This window comes from Schistocerca americana, chromosome 7 (genome assembly GCF_021461395.2).
Source record: "Schistocerca americana isolate TAMUIC-IGC-003095 chromosome 7, iqSchAmer2.1, whole genome shotgun sequence".
Lineage (NCBI taxonomy): Eukaryota > Metazoa > Arthropoda > Insecta > Orthoptera > Acrididae > Schistocerca > Schistocerca americana.
The window spans coordinates 122,228,503-122,256,093 of record NC_060125.1 but is presented as its reverse complement, the minus strand read 5'-3'; the positions used below and the strand labels follow the sequence as shown (position 1 = coordinate 122,256,093).

Here is a 27,591-nt window from a genome sequence, read left to right as displayed (position 1 = left end):
CCATACCATCACACCGGGTGATACGCCAGCATGGCGATGACGAATACACGCTCCCAATGTGCGTTCACCGCGATGTCGCCAAACATGGATGCGACCATCATGATGCTGTAAACAGAACCTGCATTCATCCGAAAAAAGGACGTTTTCCCAGTCGTGCACCCAGGCTGAGTACACCATCGCAGGCGCTCCTGTCTGTGATGCAACGTCAAGGGTAACCGCAGCCATGGTCTCCGAGCTGATAGTCCATGCTGCTGCAAACGATGTCGAACTGTTCGTGCAGATGGTTGTTGTCTTGCAAACGTCCCCATCTGTTGACTCAGGGATCGAGACGTGCCTGCACGATCCGTTACAGCCATGTGGATAAGATGCCTGTCATCTCGACTGCTAGTGATACGAGGCCGTTAGGATCCAGCACGGCGTTCCGTATTACCCTCCTGAACCCACCGATTCCATATTCTGCTAACAGTCATTGTATCTCGACCAACGCGAACAGCAATGTCGCGATACGATGAACCGCAATCGCGATAGGCTACAATCCGGCCATTATCAAAGTCGGAAACGTGGTGGTAGGCATTTTTCCTCTTTACGCGAGGCATCACAGCAACGTTTCACCAGGCAACGCCGGTCAACTGCTGTTTGTGTATAAGAAATCGGTTGGAAACTTTCCTCATGTCAGCACGTTGTAGGTGTAGCCACCGGCGCCAACCTTGTGTGAATGCTCTGAAAAGCTAATCATTTGCATATCACAACATCTTCTTCCTGTCGGTTAAATTTCGCGTCTGTAGCACGTAATCTTCATGGTGTAGCAATTTTAATGGCCAATAGTGCACTTAATCCTAACTAACCTAAGGACATGACGCACATCCATGCCCGATGCAGGATTCGAACCTGCGACCGTAGCAGTCACGCGGTTGCGGACTAAAGCGCCTAGAACCGGTTGGCCACAGCGGCCGGCTAGAATTACAGTACATGGAGTTCATAAAGTGAATATAAAAATTTAGATACCTAATATTTCTGATTTGCTGCTTGTTTGAGACACAATTCCCTGCACTAACTGCAATAATGAAATCGAAGAACAAATATAACAAGAAATCTCTGTATATATCACAGTGAATATTATTGATAAATCTGTTCGTTTGGTATGTCACGACACTATAAAACTTTCCCAAAGCCATTTGCTCGCGAAGCAACTCCGTGTGGCCACTTACTTATAGTGAACGACGCTATAGCAACCAACTACAAATACGAAAGAAATATGCTGACATTTCATCCCCCCCCCCCCCCAACATTCAGCCGTAATTCCGAATCGAAAACAAACTCTGGTATTCTGGGCTGTAATAAATACGAGATTGAAAATTCACGTTACCAGCTAGGACTGGCAGAAACAGACTACATAAATCCTTATTGTCATATGAAAGAAACTTGAAAGACATGTTGCTCTTCAAAAATCAGTACACTGCAACATTTGGTGGAGCGAATGATTTTTACAGGTACAAACCAAAATAATCATCCGAAAGTATGAGAGTCACTATGAGTAGCGTGAGGAGGCAAAGCTGGCATTGTGTCTGATATTCATATTCCTTGTTTGTGTTATAATCAAATACATTCCGTACAAATGCTAGTGTTCTAATTTCGAAAGTGTGTAACTGGTGACGAGTATCTTCTTACGTGAACTTTAAAGAAATTCTCATAACCGGACCAAAGTTCAGATTTATGCTCACAGCACAGAACGCATTAAATATGCTGTCTGACCAAAGCACACTCACTTAAAGGACTCAAATACCCAGCAAGCGTTTTCAGAGGTCTTCGAAACAATGTTCCAACACCAGAAACTACTGCAGACGAAACACGCCGTTACAGCTATGAGCCAATCACGCGCGACTTCACCTGCTATCTGTATATACCGTTACGCCCCTGAATAATATCCCTGGCGGACACTAAAAATACGTCCAAGTTCTATCTTGGCAGCTCCAGTAAGGCGAACCGCCTGTGTCGATCACTAGTAGACTGCCAGCTAGGGGGAAATGCCGAGTGAGTTGCGGCAAACACGGAAGCTATCACAGCACGAGGGAACGACCGGGCACCCTAGTTTGCAGGCGAAGTATAATGACATGATGAAAGCCAAGAGAGGTCATCATAACAATGAGAAAGCAAAGTTTCGTAACAAAGGCAATGTAAAAGGCAACTTCCAGTGTTCAGGTGTCGAGCCAGTAGAAAAGAGCCTCTGAAATGTAAAGTTCCGAAAGTCTGAAGTCAGTAGGATAGGTGACAGAGAGGGAAAAAGAGGGCACGTGATATCGCAGCCATCCCTACCGCCGCAGAGCGCACGAGAAGCTCCAACATAAACACACCACACTTCTTAATAAATGTCTGGTTACTGATTCACGAGTGCTGATTGCTGACTGCTCCTTGTGTCAGGTGCAGGTATCCAGCTTTGGGGGGAGATCGATCTTCAGCACGCCTAGCTCTCTTCGACCGTCTATGGAACCACTGCAAGGATGCTACAGCTGTCAGCTGTGCTTCGTACTTCCGAGACGACTCTGACGGAACGTGGAGGCAGTCATCACCCTGCAGGCCTGCTGGAGGCTTGACCTGCACGTTCAAATCTTCAACGTTCAAGAGAGCACTTCGGAGATCGCTACGGAGAGCTGAATGCCGCCAGATTCCAAGCGCCAATGGCAGTCCCGTGACGAGACAGCTGCCACCTGACGATTTACTGTGCTGATGGTACTGCGAATGGATCACACGCCGGCATTCCGCTGCTGATAGTGCGCTACTGTGCAGGTCTGGCTGTGGTTCGATTCTACGTAATACATGTATTAGTGGCAATGTTTTCTTGGCGCTCTCAAGAATAATGACTTCGCCACCGTATCTCTCCTGGTTGTCTCCTGACAACTGTAGGAGTCTGGGACTGGACCCCTACAATACTCTCATCCAGAGTAGCCAGATCCCCCTATTTTACGAGGAATTGACCACTATATGCGATGTGAGGCGAATCCACCGGTATAACAATGAGGTGGGAAGCACTGTGTTGTCAGCAGACAAAGAGTAGCAGCAGAATAGGTCGATCAAGACAGCTCGGTGACTTCGGACGTCGACTAGTCGTTGAGTGTCAGCTGCATAAGAAGCCCATCGCGACATTTCACCGCTTCTAAAGTTGCCAAATGCGGTTGTTGATGGTGTGCTCGTGAAGTGAAAACGCAAAGGAACGATCATACTCAAGTACTGAGGGACAGGGACCGTCCAGCATTGCAGAGGTCGGTTGTAAACACATCGCGTGAAATCTGCGGGAGGAATAACTCGTGACTTCCGAAGTTCTGCCAGCAGCCCAGCTAGGACAGTGGCTAGGATTCGGGACTTAAAACAGATGAGGTATAATGGCCGAGCATCATCTCACAATTATAAGTACAGAAAGGAACACTCAAACAAATTAAAACATACTGAGGTGTTGAAATGTTGGTAAAATTGATAGATAGTCGAATATGCCGCATTAGCTGTTTTATTGTTCTCGCTCAGAGACTGGTACAATAGTTGCGCACAATACACATACATCCCCAGGGGCGTTTCCGCGTACAAAAACTTTCGTGCAAAACTTTATAACAATGGTGCTACTGACTCACTAAGATCAGAATTGTTAATATGTGGTAAGTACCGTCTTTAAGTCATGTTTCCTTCGTAGTATTTAGGACAGTGAGAAATTTCGCCTCACCTAGACTTTCATTTTAGCAACACACCTACAATTTCCGATGTTGTAAAGATGGTAGTGGTACGCTTAATGTACAGATGCTCAATAGTCTGTACGGTTTCACGTTACCACATGTGAGTCCGACAATATTGTAAAGATTATTGTTTCATTTCGGTCTACTTGTATCCCCTGTTGGACGTCCCTCACCATTACTTTTATAACACTTCCAATTTAGGGACGTCTGGTGCTCTCTGAACGTGAACTATAAATTATCAGTGACAGTTGACGTTATTAAGTTTGACTTCTGTTGGCGCGCGTGTCGGTAGTGCTCTTCGTGGCACCTTAGTTCACACGTTAAGCCATTTAGATAAAATTGTACATCAGACCTTACAAGTAATTTTATGACAGGAGCTCATGCCTTTCTTTAATAATTCGCGTGCCATGATTTTAATCTTGATATTAAAAATCCTGGACTGAGTAAATATCTAGTAAGTTTGTTATAAAGGTTTGCATAATTTTTTTTTACGCAGTAAAACTCTTGAGGGTGAACGTGTATGGTATCAAGCCGGTTGTATCAGTCCCTGAGCGACTACAATAAAACAGCTAACGTGGCTAATTGAACTTTCCACCAATTTTACCAGCCTCTTAACACCTCAGCATATTTTAATTTTTTTAGGGTTCCTTTACGGTATGTAAAACGGTATTAGGTGTGAACGCCCTACTTACCAGATTGTTTGCAACCTCCTCATAAGCCGCACATCTCAGTAGCCACAGTTTAGTAGATGACTGGAAACGAGTGTTTTAGTGTGATAAATCACGCTGGATCTTATGTCGGTGAGATGAAAGGGTTTGGGTCAAGCGAATTCCTGGAGAACGTTATCTGCCATCAGGTGTAGAGCCAAGAGTGAAAGACAGAAGAGTTGGAGTTACGGCGTTGGTACAGTCCCCTTGTTATGATTAAGAAAACATTAAATGCAGAAGGATACGTACACGTTTTACAGCTCTGTGTACTACATACAGTAGAGGAACAGTTTGGAGAGGATGATTGCATCAGCTGGCAGTGCACCGTGTCGTAAAATAGCATGTATGAGGCAATGGTTTGGTGACAGTTACATTCCTGAAATGGAATGGACTGCCCGAAGTCCCAATATGATCTCAGTGGAACACCTGAGACTTAAGCCATAACATCGACATCTTTCCATATCCCAGCGTCCAACATCATTACCACAACATTCACTACCAGTCACACACCTCACTGAAAATATCCGCAGCAGAAATCAAGCCCCAATAAAAGCCGAGGGTGAACACACCCAACATGAATGTCGACTAATCTGCATCCAGATATTTTTATGAAATGGTGTAGATGGACTACACACGGTTAGCTGACGGCGCCCTCGATCGTTGAAATTCTAATCTCTGTTTTCATACGGGCTGTTGCTCAACGTAATCCTCTGCGTACTCTGTCATCTTTGCTAAACGCAAATGGTAGAAAAGGTGCGATTCCATGTGTGATAATTGGTAGCCTCTGTTCCGGTTGGTAAGGTTTTCAACCATGCGTATCTGCGAGGACGCTTTAGTAATGGAATAAGAAAACGAATTCGCATTAGCTAGAATTGTTGATTTATCTACCGATTTGTACATTGTTGCTTCTATTTTTCTCGGTATTGATTTAAGCTGTTTACTTACAGCCATAATTTCGTCATTCAACTGTATTTTCGCCGACCGAGTTGGCGACGAGTTTGATCTTCACACTCTCGGCAGATCGTTGCCATCATAGAAACGTGTTTTCTGTAGCGTTTTCTGTAGCGTTTTCACCAGTCACAGGATGGCAAGTAAATATGAAAGGGTGAAACCTGTAAAATGTTTTTGGGCAACCTACATAACTCTTTCACGAAATCGACTCGGAGAATTAATTCAGTATGTAGCTATGATTTAAGACAAAACAGTTAAGAGACAGTGAGCATTTGGTTAAAGCTCTTTGTCAAGGCTGATTTTGATTTGTGGTGGTCTAACAGGTGCAAATATAGTAACACAGGTTCACCTAAAAAGCTTCTGAACACTTTCACGTGTGTTTCTAAGATATCAGTCCTGGTTCAAGAAACGTCCAAATGTGTTAATAATCGGTGTAGTGATGGCTCGTTTCATGTGTAAAGGAAGGATACTTGAGATAGAATATTTGTGAGCGTTTTTAAAAATCTTTGAATGATGAAGTATCTATTGCATGTAGCACACTTCAGTCCTGTAACAGGTCATAATCTCAAAAGATACAGCTAAGAAATCTCTTACCTTTAATGTAGTCCACTTGGTCCTGTGTGAACGTTGGCAGCCGTGAGCGGGGCCTCCCCTCGGCTCGGCTGTTGGCGTCCACCCGCTGGCGCACCACAGCCGGGTAGTCGCCGTCCCGGCTGAAGATGGGGTGCGCGTACAGGCCGAGCTGCCGTTGGCGGGAGAGGACTCTGTTAGTGCTCATTGGGTACTTGACAAGAAACTGATATCGACGTAGCAATACTAGTGTCACATTTGGAACCATTTTCCTTTTGAGCGGTGTCTATAAATTTTAGAAACATTGTTGATCATTTTCTGCCTCCAAAGCTGAATATTCTAAACGTTAACGAACAACCTAAACATCTGACTTCTAGGTCACAACAGATTAAGTTGTAAACAAACATCTGTAGGTGAGGTGTGGTCTTCGGAACTAATTCTCACAAAGTGACTCAAACATCCTGACTCGGAATGTCTAATCTCCGAACATAACGCCAGGAGATACATTCTGAAACACACGCAGCACACTGAATCGTGAATCACATAGCAGACACAGGAACGCAACAGACACTGCACAGTGCTGGGCTGTCTTTCACAGAGATGTATTACGATAATTTACGTTTCATCGTAGCGTCAGTGCTGATACCGAAACCTCGTATTTGAAAAGTTATTCCCTCACATATCATAGTCGGCGCTATGCATTGTTGTGTATAAGGTAACGACGACTAAAACTTTTGTGATCTAAGGAAACGAGCTTCCAATACAGTTAGTACTTAATGTAACCAGATTTATGTCAGCAAATGGCAGTAGTAACTATAAGCCACGTTCTTACAAAGTATCAATATTTTTGTCCGTATTAGCTCATTTCCCTGATTAGATATGGGCTTGAGGTGCGAAATAGTTAAGAGCCCTTTACAACTCTTAAACTATGCCACGTTTTGAGGAAGAAGTAAACTTCTTCCAACGATACAGTTTATATGACTTTTCCAAGGCATTATTCGAGCATTTAAGTATGATATCCATAATGAACTTACAGGCGATAGGCAAAATAATGTGAACAGTGGTAGTAATGGGATGACTGTGTTTGACGGTCAACAACGCAGGTAAGGCACGTGTTGCGATGGACGAGTATCGCATACTTCACAGGCCGAGGTCGGCGTGCAATGAAAGACCGAACAGAGTTCCAGAGAGGGCACATTGTGGGGTCCCGATTAGCTGGAGCGTCAGTAACCAAGACAGCCAATGTATTGAATGTGTCAAGAGCAACTGTTTCAACACCCATGACAGCCTACACAGAACATGGAAAGACATCATCGTCTAAACGTAGTAGTGGGCGCAAATCAAAACTAAATGACAGAGATCGTCATACGCTAACATGACTTGTGTCAAAACAACACAAAACTACGGCGGCAACAGTGACTGCGGAGCTCAATAGTCATCTTCGAGACCCCGTATCTATCGACACTGTCCGCCGAGAACTTCATAAATCGAATATTCGTGGACGAGTTGTTATACGGAAACCATTAATGACGACAACCAACGCAAAGAAGCGTAAAACATGGTGTCAGGAGCATAAATCCTGAACTGCTGATCAGTGGATGCACGTTATGTGGTCCGACGAGGCCACGTTTTCGTTATTTCCAGCATCGGGCCGGGCTTACGTCTGGAGAACCCCGAAAGATCCCTACAATCCAGATTGCTTGATTCCAACGGATAAGCATGGAGGAGGAAGTGAGATGGTGCGGGCAGCCATATCATGGTATTCTGCTGGTCCCATCATTACTCTCAAAGGCCGTGTTACGGCCAACGTTTATGTGAACATTTTTGATGACCTGGTGCACCCCATGATTCAAGTGTTGTTCCGAAACAATGATGCCATATTTCAGGACGATAATGCACCCATTCACACACCCAGGGCAATACAACTGTGGTATGAAGAGCATGCAACTGAACTGCAGTGTCTTCCCTGGCCAGCACAGTCCTCGGATTTCAATATTATCGAACCGTTGTGGGCGGTATTGGAGCGCAGACTCCGGAGCAGATTTCCACCTTCCTCTTCACTACAGGAGTTAGAAGAGGTCCTGATCGAAGAGTAGCATAACATTCCGCTGAAGATTATACAGTCATTATATGCCTGTATCCCAAGAAGAATCGCAACTGTATTAGGGAAAAATGAGGGGTCCAACCCCTTATTAACAAACCCAAGTAACTTCTTCCAAGCCGTCTTTCTTACAACACAGACAATTTCCGACGATGTGTTGGAGTACAGTTTGAAGTATTGATCACAAAAAAAAATCGCGTTCACTACCTTACTGCCTTACTTACCTACTACCTGAAACTGCTATATTATATTTGACCACAAAATGTTTCAACAGTAACTTTACAAAGACCACAGATTACGTAACTAAGACACATACAGTGTTTAGGCATTTCTTTAGTGCATAAAATAAGAGGTTATTCTCCAACTGTTGCCTACAGTTGCATCCCTTGGATAATGAGCAGCAGCTCAACGGTACAGGCCCTACGAATGAGGGGAAGTAGTATCTGTGCCTTTGTTAAAGGCATGTTTTCGGTATTATTGAGACGAACGCCTGAAACTCTTTGACACCTCATTGAATAGGTACATCTGTTTCCTCAATAAATCGAGCTAAAGTTTACTTTGACATGATGTTAGTCTCCACTTCCCATTCTTTTTAATCCCGTAGATCCAATCGAGTTCGAAACAGAATGATGTACGCAATTACCATCATTTCCGCAACGACTGTGTAACATGCTTTTTTTGCTCCAAGGGAAACGAAGTACTTCCTAGATTTCATTACTAAGAAATAGTTTTGAAGTAAGGATAGAAGTTGCAGCAACAAATTAAAATTTGTGCCATGGCCTGGACTTGACTTGAACCCAGGTCGCCATCTTCCTAGACACATGTGCTACCAATTACAGCACCATGGTACTGTGGCTGTTACAGCTGCGTGGACTACCTAAGTTCAGTGCTCACCCTAACACAGTCCCAATTTCGTAGAGCCTTGGCAATAATGACAATCTGAGAAGGGGAAAGTGAGCTGAAAGTGTGAACTGAAGTTTCTGTTAGGGAAGACAATGAACTAGAGTGCTGTGTCCAGATGAGGCAGCCACAGTGCTGCAGTGAAGCAGTGATTAGCACATTTGCCTAGTAAGCAGGAGGCCTGGGTTCAAGTCCAGGCTAAGGCAAAGGTTTCAGTTCATTACTTCAACTTCTGTCCTTATCAAAGATAAAGTTTAGACTCACGTGTCTCTGGGAAAATGTTATTTCATCAGTTCTATAGTTCTGAAATAGTTTAAAATTATTTTAAAGATTTTCCGGAGGGACATTGAGCTGAGTATAGACCTAATTGATAGGACAGCCACTGGGACCTCCTTTGTGTCAACCCATGTCTCCATAAGGCGCTAGCTGCATCTACAGGCTCCGTGCCCTCCTTCCTAGTAAGAGTCGTCCACAAAAGCCACGATCCGGCAGCCGGCATGACTATTTTCTGTTTTTACTGGTACGCTAGGGAGGCTATCATGTCTCGACAGCCTGTGCAAGTTGTACTGCTCATGTGGTGTCTTTAAAAAAAACAAATTCCCCGAGGCTAGACTGCGAGTAGCTACCGCCTCTTGAGATTCTTCTCAGTGAGCCAAGAGATTCCTTGCCGGCGAGAAGCAGTGAAATCAAGTAACAGGAAGCCGAGATCTCCATTTGGCCAAAACCTCGTTGAGTGAAGACACAGATACGTTATTGAACGAGATATTTGTATTTTTCCACAAAAATATCACTAAGACAATATCAGTACGTATCTCAGCCGTGATGGCACTACTTGTCGTGCTCTAAGTCAGAGCTAAATCTAAAGCAAAAAGCTGAGATAGATGATACACTCTGTTACAATATGCGATCGAGAACAGATTTGTACAAATCTTGAACAGAATTGTAACTCATTGTTGTCCGCCATTAAAGGCATTTTTATTTTACTTTGCTATTTCCATGAACATGTTGAAGGTACTGAAGAGAAGAGACTCTAATTTTCCTCAACGATATAATACAGTGTTGAAAAGAAATTTAAATAAGTTTCATTTCATAAACGGTGCATTTCCAAGAGTGAACTTCTGTGAAAGGCTTCTGTAGGACCGTCGGACATTTTGTTCGTGATTTTTGCTGACGAGTCTGCATTACGGTCTTGAAGTAATCTGCTGTACTACCACGCATCGTCGAAACAAATGATAACTGGATCAGTTCTCGAAACTTCTACACAAAGCCATAAATACTGCTAGCAATTTACAGAAGACCGGCGTAGATCTTCAGCTGCTTTTACACAACGAGATCGCTAATTCTCGGCACGGACTATTGAATTTTCAACGAAATACAGGAAAGAGTCTAGTCCAGAGCAGACACTTAAGGGAATCTGTATTTTCAATTTTAACTCAGTTTAACTAATAAGAATCTTTCCTGTCACGAAATAATTTAATTTCGCAGAACCTGAACATTAGTTACCTTCATAACTAGTTACTCGAGTTGATTACTCCCTTCAGATGTAGGAGTAGTAAAGCAGGTAACAACAGTTAATTATTTATCTAATCACCTGGTCTCATTTGAATTACAATTGAAGATAATATTATAAGCGTTACAGGACCATTAAAGCAAATGTTCTGTTAGTTACTGAAGGCCTTTAAAAGCATATACAAGGGCGAACACGATAGAAATATTTTTTTCTCATGTGTTGTATTGAGTCCTCTATACATGTCATTAAAAATTAATTCGTAATAACACCGAAGTAATTCATTTTCTGTAACATAACTAAGCCTTCTTGCAAATTCTGTCACGCAATTGATGAAAAAAGATGAAATGTGCTTGTGTCTGATCTACACTGAAGCTCCAAAGAAACTGGTGTAGCCATGCGCATACAAATACAGAGAATCTAAACAGGCAATAAGTGTCTGGCGCAGTCATTAGATCGGTTACTGCTGCCACAATGACAGGTTATCAAGCTATAAGTGAGTTTGAACGCGGTGTTATAGTCGGCGCACGAGCGACGGGACACAGCATCTCCTAGGTAGCAATGAAGCGGGGATTTTCCCGTACGAGCATTTCACGAGAGTACCATGAATATGAGGAATCCGGTAAAAGATCAAATCTCCGACATCGCTGCAGCCGGAGAAATATCCTGCAAGAACGGGACCAACGATGACTGAAGGGAACCGTCCAACGTGACAGAAATGTAACCTTCCCGCAAATAGCTGCAGATTTCAGTGCTGGGCCTTTAGCAAGTGTTAGCGTGTGAACCATTCGGGCAAGTGTCAGTGTGCGAACCATTCAACAAAACATCATCGATATGGGCTTTCGGAGCCGAAGGCCCACTCGTGTACCGTTGATGACTGCACGGCACAAAGCTCTACGCCCCGCCTGAGCCCATTAATACCGACATTAGATTGTTGATGACTGGAAACATATTACCTGGTCGGACGAATTCCGTTTCAAATTGTATCGAGCGGATGGACGTGTACGGGCATGGAGACAATCTCATGAGTCCATGGACCCTGCATGTCAGCAAGGGACTGTTAAAGCTGGTGGAGGCTCTGTAATGGTGTGGGGCGTATGCAGTTGGAGCGATATCGCACCCCTCATACGTCTACATACGACTCTGACAGGTGACACGTACGTAAGCATCATGTTTGATCACCTGCTTCCATACATGTCTCTTGTGCATTCCGACGGACGTGGGCAATTCCAGCAGAACAATTTGATACCCCACACGTCCAGAATTTCTACAGAGTGGCTCAAGGAACACTCTTCCGAGTTTAAACACTTCCGCTAGACACCGAACTCCCCACACATGAATATTATTGAGCATATCTGGGATGCCTTGCAACGCGCTGTTCAGAAGAGATATGCATCCTGTAACGGGACATCCTCCTCCAACATTACTTTTTCTTAACTGTAGTTGTCGATACCAGTATTATTTTTCGAATTTTGGACACATCAGTATTATCTCAGCAGCTTTTCTAAAAACTTTCATACAATTTTATACACAATATGTTATATTTCAAACTAAAATTTATGAAAAGGAATTACTTTATTTTCGATGTTACAATCGATAAGCAGTAGCTTTGAATATATAGTTAAAATTATTTTTTTTAGAAACATTTGAAATCACGAATTATTTGGCACACTCAGAATTTCTATTACTAATTTCCACAATCTAGTACTGTTTACTATGCTTGTTTCTGGATTCTGTTATGGCATAATAATCGAAACTAATAGAAATTAATTTGTCAAGAAAACTTGTAAATCCTTTGGAATATTGTATTTCGGCTTAGTGAGGTAAGTAGTAAGCATGCCTTTCATGTGATTGGACGTAATTTTGTATTTCGAACGAACAATGTAATTTCGGTTTGTTAATGTGAAAATTCAAGGGACTGTATGATATACTAAAATGCGACAAAATAAATTATCGTGACCATAAAGATTCAGCAATAACAAACTTCAAATTTATTTAGATCAAGAATCAGACCCCTAGAGAAGAAGAACTGAAGCCAACTCTACACGAAAATCTAAGTGAACTAGGAAGTTTGCTGTAATCTTCACTCTTCTCAAATTTTTGATAAAAGAATTTGCTTATTGTGGACAACAGCTGGAATTAGGAAGTAGGGGGGAAATTACAACTCCCTCGTACTCTTACGGATTTATGGCCAACCCTGCAGGATTCATGGTGTCAATTCCCTCCAGCACTGCTTCAGACACTAGTCGAGTCTGTGTCACGTCGTGTTGCGGCACTTCGGCCTGCTCACGGGGGCCCTATCCCATGTTAGGCAGGTGTACCAGTTTCTTTTGCTCTTCAGTGTATTTTTAACCAGTTATAATATTCGTTATAGTATTGTACGTACTGTTTTCACAATTTATTTACGAGCCTTGAATGATATCCACCCCAGGACAGTGCTTCATTGATTTAAATTCGTTGGTGGAGCAACAGCAGATCCACAGGATATTTTTGCGTCTTTTAACGTGAGCTGCACTCTTGCTAACACGATGTGTTGCAATTACATGTCTGTACCTGCGTTGATCAATTTATTCATGGAAATTACCTGAAACTGGAGACTCCTCTCAACCGCCTCCTCATCCGCTGTAGAGTTTGTGGCTGCCTCGTAGCCCTGACTGTTCAGCGTGATCCCAATAGTGCCTGGAACAAGACTGTGTTCAGACTGCGCAGTTCGTGAGAGTTAGTGCACCACAAAATCCTAGACCTCATTTTTATTATTACTAGTTTCTCTTTTATTTAGAAATTAATTTTCGGTCTACATTAGTGATATGGGTGCATGTGGTAGGCGCCCAAGTCTTCTTCATCATAGAAACGGACATATATTTTTAATTATGTTATATCTTTTCCTCTAGTAATAATATATTAATTGACAAGTGTTGCCTCTCCAACGTTTATCATTGTTACCTTACATCATTAGATAAAGTTCATATTAGTTAGTACTCAAGGGAATATGTAGGGGAAGGAATGAACATGATGGCAAGCAAGGGAAAGCCGGCAACTTCAGTTTGTGAGTCCGTACATTGCTGCAATCCTACGGCAACAGCGTACAGGTATCACTGGACATCTCCTCAGTTACGCATAGTTACTCCAAGAAGGCAGGACATCGTCTCACAGTCACGTTCAGTGCGCTTCGAAGAGCTTCTGATCAAAGTAGGTTCTCACTTCACGTAATTATTACAAACGTACGAAAGAAGTTAGGTTTTGCTACCATAATTGTGTTGAATGACCGATTACTTAGCGACAAATTTTCGTGTTGAGGAGTGCTTCAGCGAAGGCCGCCATCAACTGTGAGGGGAATTTGATAAATAATGCTCCGGTCGATATTACTGTGGATTGTTAGATGCAACAACAATGAAAATTACGTTAGATGTAGTTGGGAGCTTGAGGAAGAAGCACGTGTCTCTGTTTTCTCGCTGTGTACAATGACGTAAAATTGACGAGAGTTGCAAATGGACCTTGCATGGGCTTCGGGTACTGTGACTGTTGGGGACCAGAGGTCGTACATCAAGCTCGAAACTTAACGCGGCGTGAACCCGAAAGAAATTCACAGTGCGTTAGATGAAGTTCGTGGTGAGTTTACAGTGGACCGTAGTACAATTTCACGTTGGGTTAATCGTTTTCGTGGTGGTCGCAAAAACGTCAACAGACGAACGAAGTGTGAAACTTGTGGCCCATGCTCTTGGAGAAGATGTAAGTGCTACTTGTGAGATACTCTCTGAAGCCACAGGAATTACCCCATCAGTACTCCGAATTCTGGCAAATGTTTTGAGGAAGAGAATAATATCTGCGAGATGGGTCAAGGACAGAGCCAAAGGGCTGACTTGTAAGGACCGGACACCCCCATCATCTAAATGAAATTACACATGACCTAGCTGCCATATAGTGAAATTAAAAGATATTTTGATTTTCAGTCATACGACGAAAAAGGGATACGCGCTGTCGAGTTAACAAGGCCATTGATAGATTTAAGCTATCGCTAGCACTATCGGCTGTCACCCACCCGTATTTAAGCATAGACCAACTACTGAACATTGTTGGCCTTACTTGAACTCAGTTGTTGTTTTGCTGATCAGTTCAGTTCTTACTTGCAGTTGAATTTAATGTAAGTCCTCCCTTACTACTTTCGTGCTGGGTGTTGTTGTGATAGTTTCAAATTATGGATAAGTTTGTTATAAGAAAGAAGAAGAAAATCATTTGGGATCGTCCACTAGCGTTATGGTAAATCCAAAATATTTACGGTCTAATTACCAATCTAGAGCAGTTATTTGGAAACTGACAGAACTTAGGGGTTGCAATATTTCAGTATTTCACAAGGCAGCGGAGGTATGAACACCATAACAAATGACATTAAATTAGCATCACTGTTTAAAAATACCGGTACACTTGGATTTGCCTGTGTCGCCCAAAAATCGAGCTGATAAACAAAAATGTAGCTCAAACGGCGATGGTTGTATTTCATTAACAGTTTGCTCAAATTTGTCTCATTAGATAGCAAAATATCGCCCAATTCGGTCACCCAGGCGACATTCAATTATGAAAACCACTTCAGATGCGGAACGATGGGTAACGATTTGTGAAGAGTAGAAGGGGTATAGTTCCTTCGTTTCTAAAAGATATATTCGGGGGATTGCTTTAATTCATCCGAGCCTACTACGTCCTTTATCCCCCTTCCCCCCTCCCCCCTCCCTCGTTATCGTCCAAAATCTAGTTGCGATCTATGACTATCTTTAATCTGAACTGTTTCTAAGTTGTAGTAACGACATAAAAATCATATTTTCGTTACTTTTGTAACAGTTTTTAATTCGATTTATTGAATAGTAATTTTTTTTCAGGCAGACTGCGTTTAATTTTAATGTTGGTTTGAGTCGGATTTCCACAATATGTGTAATTCAGGAATGTTTACATTGGAGGGCGGCTAGCAACCGTTATTTCGTACAGTGTACCAGTACATAAGGATGGCTCACTTGTGGGAAACATCACGTCTTCAAGTTTTACTACAAGAGCGATGCTCTACTGCAAAACTTCTTATTCGTAATATCCTTGAAACAGTGAGTTCAACCGTGACAACTATAACGTATTTGTAAACAATATTATGGAAAGGAAAGTTGCTACTCATCATACAGCAGAGATGCTGAGTCGCAGACAGGCACAACAAAAAGACTGTCAGACAATAAGCTTTTGGCCAACAAAACCTTTGTCAAAAACAAACGACAAAAACACCCACACACTCGCAAACGCAACTCACACATACATGACTGCAGTGTCTGGCAGCTGAAGCCACACTCAGTGAAGCCGCACAAAGACTAAAACTAATTGTACGACCTGTAATCAACATTTGCGTTGCTAACAATAGTTTTACCGCACTTTTGCACTCAGGTAGCGCAATATCAGTTATCAGCAAGTCAGCATATAATAATGCACAAAAACTATACTTTGCCCGACGTTGCCTCTTACGAAAATTGAAATACAAGATGCCATCACTGCATCAACTGTTGTAGTTAAACATGAGACCTTTCTATAATTTACTTGTCAGGGACATAGTTTTGCTATGAACTTTCTCATTGTGCCGTTGCCCTCTACTCAAATAATTTTAGGCGTCAATTTCTTTAATCAGTACAAAGAAGTAGTGAACGATAATGATGCAGAAATTAATCTAACAATTTTGGATCAACATGTTGTTATAAAATTTGAAGATTAGTTACGTTCACAGGGAGAAGAGATCAGCCGCGTATGTTTCCTGTATAATGATATACTCACCCGATTCTGTTGACAGTAAACATAAATCAACAGTTAAGATCAGGTAATTATTTAAGTACACTAATTCATCAAAAGATGAACCAGAGAACTGTGATAAACATGATAGGAAAGACTTTAGCATAATTTTACAAGAACATGGGATAGTGTTTACACATAGACCGATCACCTAAGGGATTTCAACACCAGTTTCAGGTTAGTGAGCATAACAAATTCTGTGTGAGACCTTCTGTAATACTCGTTCAAAAGGTGAAAGCTGAAATGTAGATGATGTTAGAGGTGCAAGACTCGAAATTCCACGTAGGACAAAAAGTTTGAGTCAAATCTCAACCAGTATCAAGTAAAGGTAAGTCCCTTAGTTAGAAATTCTTCTGTCTCTACATCGGACCCTACAGAATTAAAAGAACAGCGCACGAGTGTGCAATCGAATTTGAGTCACTATGTACACAGAAATGCACCGCATACCACACATAAATCGATTTGTTGAGTAAATACTTTGTTGGCAGATGTGTGGAATGTTATGTAGCTCATTAGGGATACAATCAATTTTTTTCCGCTAAGTTGGTACATGATAAACAACTATAGAGAAAGTTTGTATACAATTTCATGAATTATGTAAGTAAACAGTGGTAAAATTGCTCAAGTTTCTTGATTCTGAGTGAAGAATGGAAGTCGTACTATAAGTGATTTTCTTAGTAAGCAGCTAACGATGTAGTTTTTCGTATCTGCCAATTTGTGCAGACTAAGCAGAGAATAAGCGTTGTATTGGGAAATTGATGAAGTTTTATGAGATATGAGGGTATTTGTACGTTGAAGCCATTGTTGCTATATTTTGATGATGCTGTGTGATGAAGTTTATGATGAGTAGTATGAGGCCATATTTCACCGATATTTGAGGTAAAGGGATACGTTAGGAGCTCTGTTTTCTGTTGAGACATATTCTTGGAATAATAGTACCTATAGTTTTGTATATTTATGTATCTTGTGAAATTTTCATAGTTTTCACATTGTAAAACAACATAAAAACGTACGAAAATTTTATCAAATGGGGTGGGGATTAAGAAAAGTGGACAGATATAGGTGGATTGGACATTTATTTACAGGTAGTGTCAGAATGAGTGGAAATTTCATGTTACGAGAGCGAAGCAGTAGCGTGTGACTTCTGTGGAATAGTCGACTTACGGCAGTGACAGTAGTATCTCTGAAACTGTGTATCTTTGGATTAGTTGTAGAGCGGAGTGTAGTCGAGTGTTGGACATGGAGTAAGTTAGCTGAACTTTCAGCATAGTGCATACTGGAAGAAGATTTTGATGAAGAAAGTTATTAGGAATCATTAATCTGATGGAAGGACTTACAGACGTAGCGTTTATGGAAGAGAAAGAATGGATTTGCATCATGGGTACGTTTTTAAAGTAATGGTTTTTGCTGATACATACTAGTATTGTTAGCGATACTTGCATCAGAACATTTCACCACCCCACCTCAGCTGAGGTCATTACAGTTTAATTCTTTTCAATTTACATAATCGTAAAAGCATTGCCTTGTAAGACCTCTGTAAAGACAGTGAAGTTTCTGTTATTTTCTGTGAGGTTTATGTTCTTGTGAAATAAGAGTTTAAAAAAATACAGAATTGCCATTATAATGAACGGATTAGTATTTTCATTTCAAGTATGAAGTTTTTCGTTTTAAATTGAGAAAATCATTCCAATTTTTCTTCCAATGCTTCAGTTTTACTGTAGTATAGTTTAGCTGCTGCGATATCTTCATGATGTACTATTGCCGCTGATTATGCTGTAATTTTTCAGGTGAAATTCTTTTCATATTTTATTCATTCTTTCGTTTCTTACCTCACGTCTCCATTGCAAAAATTCTATGCGTTTCCTTTGCAATTCAGATTTTTAATGGGCTAGTAAACAGTGTATGTTTCATAGTGTTGCTACGTAATTTCAGTGTTTGAGTTCTTTTGGGCTGTGCACAGTTTGATTTTGAGAGTAGTTTTTGAGTAACAGATTTGATTTAACTTCCTGAACCATGAACGCCAAATAGTTTTATCTTCATGTTAATATGTGCACTGAGATACGCTGTCTGCAATAGTAATTTCAGTTCAAACTGTTTATAACAGAGGACAATAAAAAGCAGGGAACATTTTAATGCTCATGAACGAACGAACGATCGAGTCAGACCAAATAACTTTCCCTGTATATATGTATGTATGTATGTTCCACACCTCCTCCAAAACAACTGGACCGGTTTCAGCTACACTTGGTACATATATTAGTCACAATCTGAAAATAAATACTTTTGGAGTAAGAACCACCAGCCCCTTAACAGTGTGATAACATGGAGGGAGAAGGGAAGATGACGATATGGACGGACAGTGAGGGGGAAGAATGGTCACAACTTGGGGGAAGGAGATGGACAAAGAGAGAATACATGAGGGGATGGACTAGAGGCTGAGTGGTGACAGACAGAGGGGAAGGAGCAGATTGACAGATGTGGGTGGAGTAGATGGACAGAGAGAGGGCAACAAACAGAGGGAGGTGGAGGAGGTGGGTAGAAGGAGGGGGTGAAGGAGATTGATGTAGTGGTGTGGCGATGGGCAGAGAGAGGTGGGAGAAGGAGATGGACAGAGTGTGGGAGGAGGAGATGGAGAAAGAGAAGGTGGATGAGGAGACAAAGCGAGAGAGAGTGGGATGGGTGAGTTGAACTTAGATGAGGAGGATGAGGAGAGGGACAGAGAGGAAAGGAGCAGATGGACGTATGGGGTTGACAGGCTGGACAAAGAAATGGGGTGAAGGAGATGGACAGAGACAGGCAGGAGCAGATGGAGGGGGGGGGGGTGAGTGAGTGGACAGAGGGGGAGGGGGTGGAGGAGGTGGATTAATAGTAAACTGGAATAAATATACACCTGGGCAATGCTCACTATTCAGCTAATTCATAATAAATATAACTACCCAACAATATTAATAAGCATTATTATTAAATAATAGAAATATTTTTTTCTGTGCAGCGATGACGTACACATGTAAGGACAACGGAATCGGTAAACCCTCGGATCCATGTGACATTGGGAGATCGATACAAGCTGTGAAGTATTGCGGGGCTTTGAAATCCGCTCCATCGCCTGCCGAGTTCGGAACGACACCTTATATACGACGATTTTGAGGAAAATTTAAATGAGTTTGACACCGAGAAAGTATCTATAGGGTTTCAGTGCGTTTTTACGTCAAAACAAGAAAAGGAAATCTATGATCATCTCGCGTGTGGCAAGTGAAGCTTTTGCGGCATGGCGGCATTTGAAATCCTCGAAGGGGAAAAGCTTTCTCACATTTTTAATAAGCAGACGAGAAGGGCTGGAAAGGGGTGGATTGCTGGTTTCTGAAAAGGATTTCTGCACTGAGAATGGGGTCAGGTCCAGGCATTTACAGTGTGGGCCCACGATTAGTGTGCGGCTATTGGTAGGAATGAAAATGGCTATCAGTGCCAAAACGCTGCCTAAAATATTTTTAATCTGTTTACATTTCGTGGGCAATAATAATGATTTTTAAAATGATAATTACTCATGTAATTAATTTTTTTACTCAATACCTGTTATTTGTTCTGTAAACAAGTTTTTCCCTCTCTGATTACTTTTTGATTATTAAAACTGCTTTTCTCAGTCGATTTAGTTCTTTCTAACGCGACATTAATGCACTATGCAGTAAAGCAGAATGCCCACTTGGGTATTTTTCGGATGAAAAAAAAATCAAGGAGAAAGGGCGATAGTGTGACCTTACTCCCAGACATTTTGAAATTGCAACTTAGGTGGGAAGTTAAAATTAAAATTTAAAACAGTCTTGATCGCAATCTTGTTAAAATATTTTATTTTATTGGAGTGAGTGACTGGTTTCGACTCTGTGAAAGAGTCATCTTCAGACTCTGTAAGGATATATTTTAGAATAGACGTTATAATAAGCATTATATATATATATATATATATATATATATATATATAAGATAAATAGTAATGAATTATACCCAGAGCGGTGGATGGACACTACTAGATGCGTTCCATCGACCCTCGAGGCTCGTGTAACTGCTGACTGTATAGAGGGCTCAAAATGTTTCGAATGGCTCTGAGCACTATGGGACTTAACATCGGAGGTCATCAGTCCCCTAGAACGTAGAACTACTTAAACCTAACGAACCTAAGTACATCACAAACATCCATGCCCGAGGCAGGATTCGAACCTGCGACCGTAGCGGTCGCGCGGTTCCAGACTGAAGCGCCTAGAACTACTCGAACACAACGGCCGGCGTGCATAGAGGGACCAGGTATTAATATGGCTGGTCACACCCACCGTTCTGAGTAGGACATCATAAGTAGCCAATCAGAAAACACGTTCATGATTAGATAACTTATTAAATAACTACGAAGGAACAGTTACAGTTGGAATAGATCGTAATGTCAATTATTGATCATTATTCGTCAATGAATATAAATTATACTATTAAAATGGTACATATGAAAGAAGGCTTAGAGTGTGCTGCCTTCTAGGCTCAGAACTACAAATATGCACCAAAGATTGTCGTTGCCCCAGTGTTTACGTGGATAATCGAGGGTTACCATGGAAATGGTGTCCTGTTCCGCTGTGGACGTTAGTGGTGCTGTCAAAGATTGTACTAGGGGGAGATACGTCGTATGTTACGATTATGTGATGCCATAGAAAGACGGTTAATTTTGTTCCCTTCCGATGTCAGCGCCATAGAAAATAACTGAACTATGGCGGAACCACACCAACATTTCTGTAATAACAGCCGAACGATGTTACTAAAGTGCATCGATAGTTGCCATGGAAAAGGCGTCCTAGCCCGGTGAGGCAGGCATCAGATGATCACAGATTATTGTGTACTGCGAAAGATATCTCAAGGGTTGACATTTCGACCACGAAAACAGTATTTGTATAGATATGTTGGCGGTTGCTATGAAAATAGCGTCTTATTCTCACTGCGATAATCTATGGTGCTGTAACAAGGTTATAATTGGCGGAATTTGACGCCTTTGTCAATATAGCATTGTATACGTCATTATGACGAAATTAAGGATAAAATTTTAGGTTTATAATCGTCTTAAAATTACGTTTTTTTCTAAAATCTGTTCACAAGAAATTGTCTTTGTCAGGTTGGACATATTATAGGTTATAATATTGGCAACAGGATGCTAATCAAAGTATATGATGATTGGCGGGAACCAGGTGCCTGATACCGCTATGGCAAAGTATAAAGCGGACATCAAAAATAAGCGACGACTAGCATCCTTTGATGGAAAAATATGGATAACAAAATAAAAAATAAGAAAAGTGTGAAGTGACAGTTTATATGCTGTTGTGTTGTGGTTTTTAACATAAGAGCCATTATAAAAATGAGATACAGATAGTTAAAAAAACGTAACTGTAAAATCCTAATGATAAAACAAGCGTCAGCTTAATATAAAAAGTTATATGAACGTTGTTGTTGTTGTTGTGGTCTTCAGTCCTGAGACTGGTTTAATGCAGCTCTCCATGTTACTCTATCCTGTGCAAGCTTCATCATCTCCCAGTACCTACTGCAGCCTACATCCTTCTGAATCTGCTTAATGTATTCATCTCTTGGTCTCCCTCTACGATTTTTACCCTCCACGCTGCCCTCCAGTACTAAATTGGTGATCCCTCGATGTCTCAGAACATGTCCTACCAACCGATCCCTTCTTCTAGTCAAGTTGTGCCACAAGCTCCTCTTCTCCCCAATTCTATTCAATACCTCCTCATTAGTTATGTGATCTACCCATCTAATCTTCAGCATTCTTCTGTAGCACCACATTTTGAAAGCTTCTATTCTCTTCTTGTCTAAGCTATTTATCGTCCACGTTTCACTTCCATACATGGCTACACTGAACGTAATAATACGAAAACGAAAGAGCAGTTCTTTATAATAGGTCTTCAAAAATGCCATAAAAATGTTTTTCCCTAAAGTCTAGTTGTTCATTGAGTAGAGCTAGGGGTTCACTTTTACGATGTGCATAGCTTTCAATTTCCCCTAATGCGTTAAGTAACGGATTTCGTATGAATTAATCCTTCGGAATGGTTGCAGTCCTTTAAATGTTGGCCAAACAAGGATTTATAACGACTGGTACCAGCCACATGTTCTTTAAACCGAATAGCAAAGTTACTGCCAGTTTGTCCGATGTATTGTTTTTCACAGTCATCACATTGTAATTTATATAGTCCTGAATTTTGATATTAGTTGTTGTTTTTTGATTAATATTGTGTCTGAGTCTATTTTGAAGCAGGTTATTGGTAACGAGTACCCTATTGTGAGCTCGGTATTTCTAAATAATTTATTTATTTTATCGGAGATATACCCCATGTAACTCATTTTGGAGTATTTTCGATGACTGGATTCAGGTGCACTATGTGCATCCTGTATCTTATTAAACATGAAGTCAATGTCATTGGGATTAAAATCATTTACACTAGCAATCGACTTCAATATTAGTCTCTCTTTCTGTAGTTCCTCTGTGGTGAGTGGTAATTTATTTAGTCTATTGATGATTGACTGGAAGAATGCTTTTTTCTGTCTCGATGGATAGCACGAGGTGATGTTAATAAAGACATCTGTTGTCGGTTTTCAGTAAATTTGCAAATTGATGTTTATTCTCTTTGTTTGTAGTAGTCAGATCTAAAAAGTGTATACTTTTATGAATTTCGTGTTATCTGTAAAGATCAGTTTCGGATGTATACTATTTAAACAATTTTTCAAGGTATCTATTTCATCTATGGTCCCATTGAAGAGTAAAAGTGTATCATATATATATCGCTCATAGTAAATGATTTTATTAGCAATTTCCGGGTTTTGTTCAAAGCATTGTGGTTCAACGTGATTAACAAAGTTATCTGCTATGGTACCGGCTAGGGAATTACCCATTGATAGGTCATCTTTTTGAAAACAGATTTTACCGTTAAAAGATAAGTAGTTAAAAGTTTATGTGTGTTCTAGTAGATCGATGAACTCTTTTACTTCTTCTGTGTCCATAATTTTATGTTGTAATAAGTTATTTTTAATAATATCAATAGTTTCTTTTATTGGTATTTTAGTGTATAGATATTTTATATCTAGTGAGGCAAACCTAGCACCATCCGGTATATCTATATCATAGATTGTCAGAGCTAGTTCGTAACTGTTTTTGACACTAAAACGTTTTTCATAAACGTAAAAAGATTTTAAAAGCTCATTCAATTTTTATGAGGGGCAACTCATATTATTGACAATTTGGCGGATAGGCACATTTTCTTTATGGATCTTTAATTGATGCTTATTATAAGGTCTATACTACTTTGGCAATATATCTTTACAGAGCCTGAAGATGACTCTTTCATAGAGTCGAAACCGGTCACTCACTCTAATAAAAAAATAAAAAATAAAAATTTAACAACATTGCGATCAAGACTGTTTTAATTTTCAATTTTCACTACTTTTAAGATCGCTATGTTTTCAAAAATTTCAAACTACCTACAACTTGCACCGCATGTACTGTGGAAATGGAAAGTGCTATTGATGTGCGGTTTTCCCATAGTGGATTGGCAGTCAGTGGCTCGTATTGTTAGGTAATAAACAGACTGTAATAATAATTTTTACTTAAAAAGTGTATTTTTTGTGCAAACACATACTTTTTTAATGGAACAATGCCTACTGACGTTAACGGACTAAAAGTAGGATAAATTAGAATGTCGGTGGTGTTTGTTGCAGGATTCTAGTACAAGTCGTTTACGAGATATCTTATTGTGGAAAGTTTCCAGACCACACTTGTTTGTGCCATTCAACCTGCGCAGTTGGTAGGTACGATGTTCTTATGTTTGCTTACAGTGTGCTTGTGTGTTTCTTGAGTGCATTGCGACTTGCTCGTCAGTGGCGTGACAGTCCAAATAACAGGTCGTGAGTCGACGATGAGATTCACCAGTGCAGAAAAAGCCGACATGCTCATGGTGTGTGTGGAGTATAGGAAGAGCGCGGTTAGTTCTAGTACAATACGCGGCAAGATACCCCAATAGACCTCAACCATCTCAGCTATTATTTATCAGCTTCTTCAGCCAGTTAGTTGAAAGTGGTAGTGTAACATCTAGATAACGTAACAAATGGAAGCAAGTGATGGATGACAGAAGAGGAAGAAATTAATGTTCTTGCTGCTATTGCAGTTGGTCCTTAAGTTAGCAGCTGCGCAGTCGCACGAGGAAGTGACATGAGTCAGGCAAGTGTCCTATGCGTTCTCCATCGACATAGGTCCCATCCCCATCATATATATATATATATATATATATATATATATATATATATATATATATATATATACATCTCCATCAAGAGCTGCATGGAAACGACTACGAGAAACGTGTTAACTTCTGTACACGGGTATTAAGAGTGGATACTCGAGATGTACCCTGTATCTTGTTTAGTGATTAAGACACGTATACAAAGAATGGCCCCGTAAACCACTGAAACATGCACGATTGACCTGTTGGCAATCCCTGCTGGCTTCGTTACATGGAGCCGGCCGGTGTGGCCGTGCGGTTAAAGGCGCTTCAATCTGGAACCGCGTGACCGCTACGGTCGCAGGTTCGAATCCTGCCTCGGGCATGGATGTGTGTGATGTCCTTAGGTTAGTTAGGTTTAATTAGTTCTAAGTTCTAGGCGACTGATGACCTCAGAAGTTAAGTCGCATAGTGCTCAGAGCCATTTGAACCATTTTCGTTACATGGAGTGTAAACGTATAGTGTGGGATAGTGAACCACCATCTCACACGCCCGATTTCATAGGCGGAACACAGAATGCGCACTATTGCAGCCTACTAATAGGCCACAAAATCTTCCACGGATGCTAGAAGACGTTACTCTGCAGACTAAGAGAAACCTGTTGTTCCAACATGATGACTGTCCCGCCCACAGTGTACGCAGTACTGCAGCATTTCTTCACCAACTGTAAATTTAAAAATTTGAAATTTGTAGTGAGTTCCTGTGGGACCAAACTGCTGAGGTCATCGGTCCCTAGGCTTACACACTGCTTAATCTACTCAAACTAACTTATGGTAAGGACAACACACACACCCATGCTCGATGGAGGACTCGAACCTCCGACGGAGGGAGCCGCGCGAACCGTGGCAAGACGCCCCTGACCACGCGGCTACGCCGTGCGGCTTCACGAATTGTTTCCAAGTCGTTAGACTGGACGCAGACGACCTGTACTTCGGTTGGCCCGTTCACCGGATTTGACGCCTGTGGACGTTTTTGTCCGGGGAAAGCTGGAAGGCGCTGTCTACGAGGACATACCACCTACGGCCAATGATACGCAACGACGTCTTACTGCGACCTGCTCAGACGTCTCCGCTGAAATACTAGCACGTGTGCAGCAGTCGTTCCACATCACACTGGAAGCGCGTATTGCCGCTGCCAGTGTTCATTTTGAACACAATCTGTGATGGTCAGTTGTCTCGTTACGATTCATAATCCATACAACTAGGCATGGAGGAGTGTTGTTCTTCAACGTTTGCTACCACGGATAACGTACAAGTGACGGTGTGGGAATTTTTCTAAATACGATATCTCGTAAGCGACTCGCACTAGAATCCTGCAACAAACAGCACCGACTTTCTAATGTAGCCTACGTTCAGTTTGTTAATGTCAGTAGGCATTGTTGCCGTTTGAAAGGATATGTTTGTTCAAAAAATACACTTTACAAGTATCATAACAATCTGTCGATTAACTGACAATACGAACCGCTGACTACCAATCCATTCTGTGAAAACGGCACGTCAGTAGCACTTTTCATTTCGGAAATATTTGCGGTGAAAGTTTTAGGTGAATCACCCTGTGTAAGATACCTATCACTTGCCATCTCGCATTTGAGCGTTACAGTTGGTGAAGAAATTCTGTAGTACTGCGTACACTGTGGGCAGGACAGCCATCATGTTGGTACCATCTCCTAGTCTGCCGAGTAACGTCTTCAGTAACAAGTGGTTGGCGTAGAGAGCTCCCACAAAGAAAAAGGGTTGACAGTCTGTGACGATTTTAATACTTGTTGTTACTAGGCACAGTTCCTACAGATAAGTGGAACGGACGGGAAATGTCCTGAGGCAAGTGGCATAGCCTCTTCAGAGCTCAAAAGCTAAACACAGATGCGCACAATTGGCGCACAAGGCCTACGCTTCTAATATTCCATTTCCTGCTAGCATTTTCTCGAACTAAAGATTTTATTTCAATAATTTTACAATTACCGAATTAATTTTGACAAAAGTATAAATTTCTAGAAATCTGTGAATTAGGGTTACAAGAATATAGCGTTGATTATTCAAATCTTATTCAATTTTACAAAATAATATAGTTGAATCGAAAGTTTTTATCATCAATAACTTTTAAAATATATTAATTTTGGAGTAAATATCTGTGCTTTCAGAAGAGCAGAAATGGAGGTTTTAAAGTCAAGGGTAATACAAATATCTGTCACCTGTGCAGTAACTTTAGGTACTGTACACTTTGTACATGTTTATCTAAAAGTCGGCAGATGACGTTTATAGTGATTCTGTACGAAGAAGAAATCTACTGATACCTGTCTTTGAATGTTGGCCCCTATGTTGACCTCAACCGAGATTGGCGTCTCCCTACACGTCAGTCAAGGGTCCTGAACTTGGCGTAAGAATTTGCTCTAAACTGGTAGCCCAATAAAATAACAGTTTGGAAATCAGACGGCTGAAAGGTGTTTGATACTATGTTTAGTGAAATTCCCACAGCATTAGGAACGTACTGCACATTACATATTTAATAGACCGTATAAAAGAAAAATTAAGTGTTATTTATATCATTAGTTCCCACTTTTGTTTTTAACTACTTCGTTTAATTTAAAATAAATTGTGGGATGATGAACATTTATTGCTGTGCGTGAAACATGCGTTTTGCACTCAAACACCACTCAAAATAAACGCTTTTGTTAGTTACAGCACTTGCTGAATCAAACCATTATTTATATGTGATCACATTGTAAGACGTCCACAATTTTCGGACCTTCCATGAGCTTCACAATTACGATACAGAATAAAATCCCCAGAAAATAACTCTATATTGTTAAGAGGAAGCAATTGTAATAATCTCATGTACCGAATAAGAAAACAGTATCTACCCTTATAACGACAGGGGCATGCATAAATGAGATAAAGTGAATGCAGTTTTGTGCACTTGGCTAATGGCACTGGGAAACCCCAATTAACATTAACAACAAAAAAAACCAGTTGCAGCGCAGAAAGAAATAAGGCGAAACAATATAATACCTTTTAAATAAACA

General features: G+C 41.0%; 1 protein-coding gene across 1 annotated transcript in view; it reads right to left on the bottom strand.

Moving 5' to 3' along the window:
• LOC124622405 (myrosinase 1-like) overlaps positions 1-27,591 on the bottom strand; it is a 169,058-nt gene that overhangs the window by 72,831 nt on the left and 68,636 nt on the right. Inside the window, exons 6-7 of the mRNA XM_047148093.1 lie at positions 13,040-13,134; positions 5,972-6,119 (exon numbers count right to left, since the gene is read on the bottom strand). Coding sequence (XP_047004049.1) covers positions 5,972-6,119; positions 13,040-13,134 — 243 coding nt within the window. The remainder of the gene's footprint in view (positions 1-5,971; positions 6,120-13,039; positions 13,135-27,591) is intronic.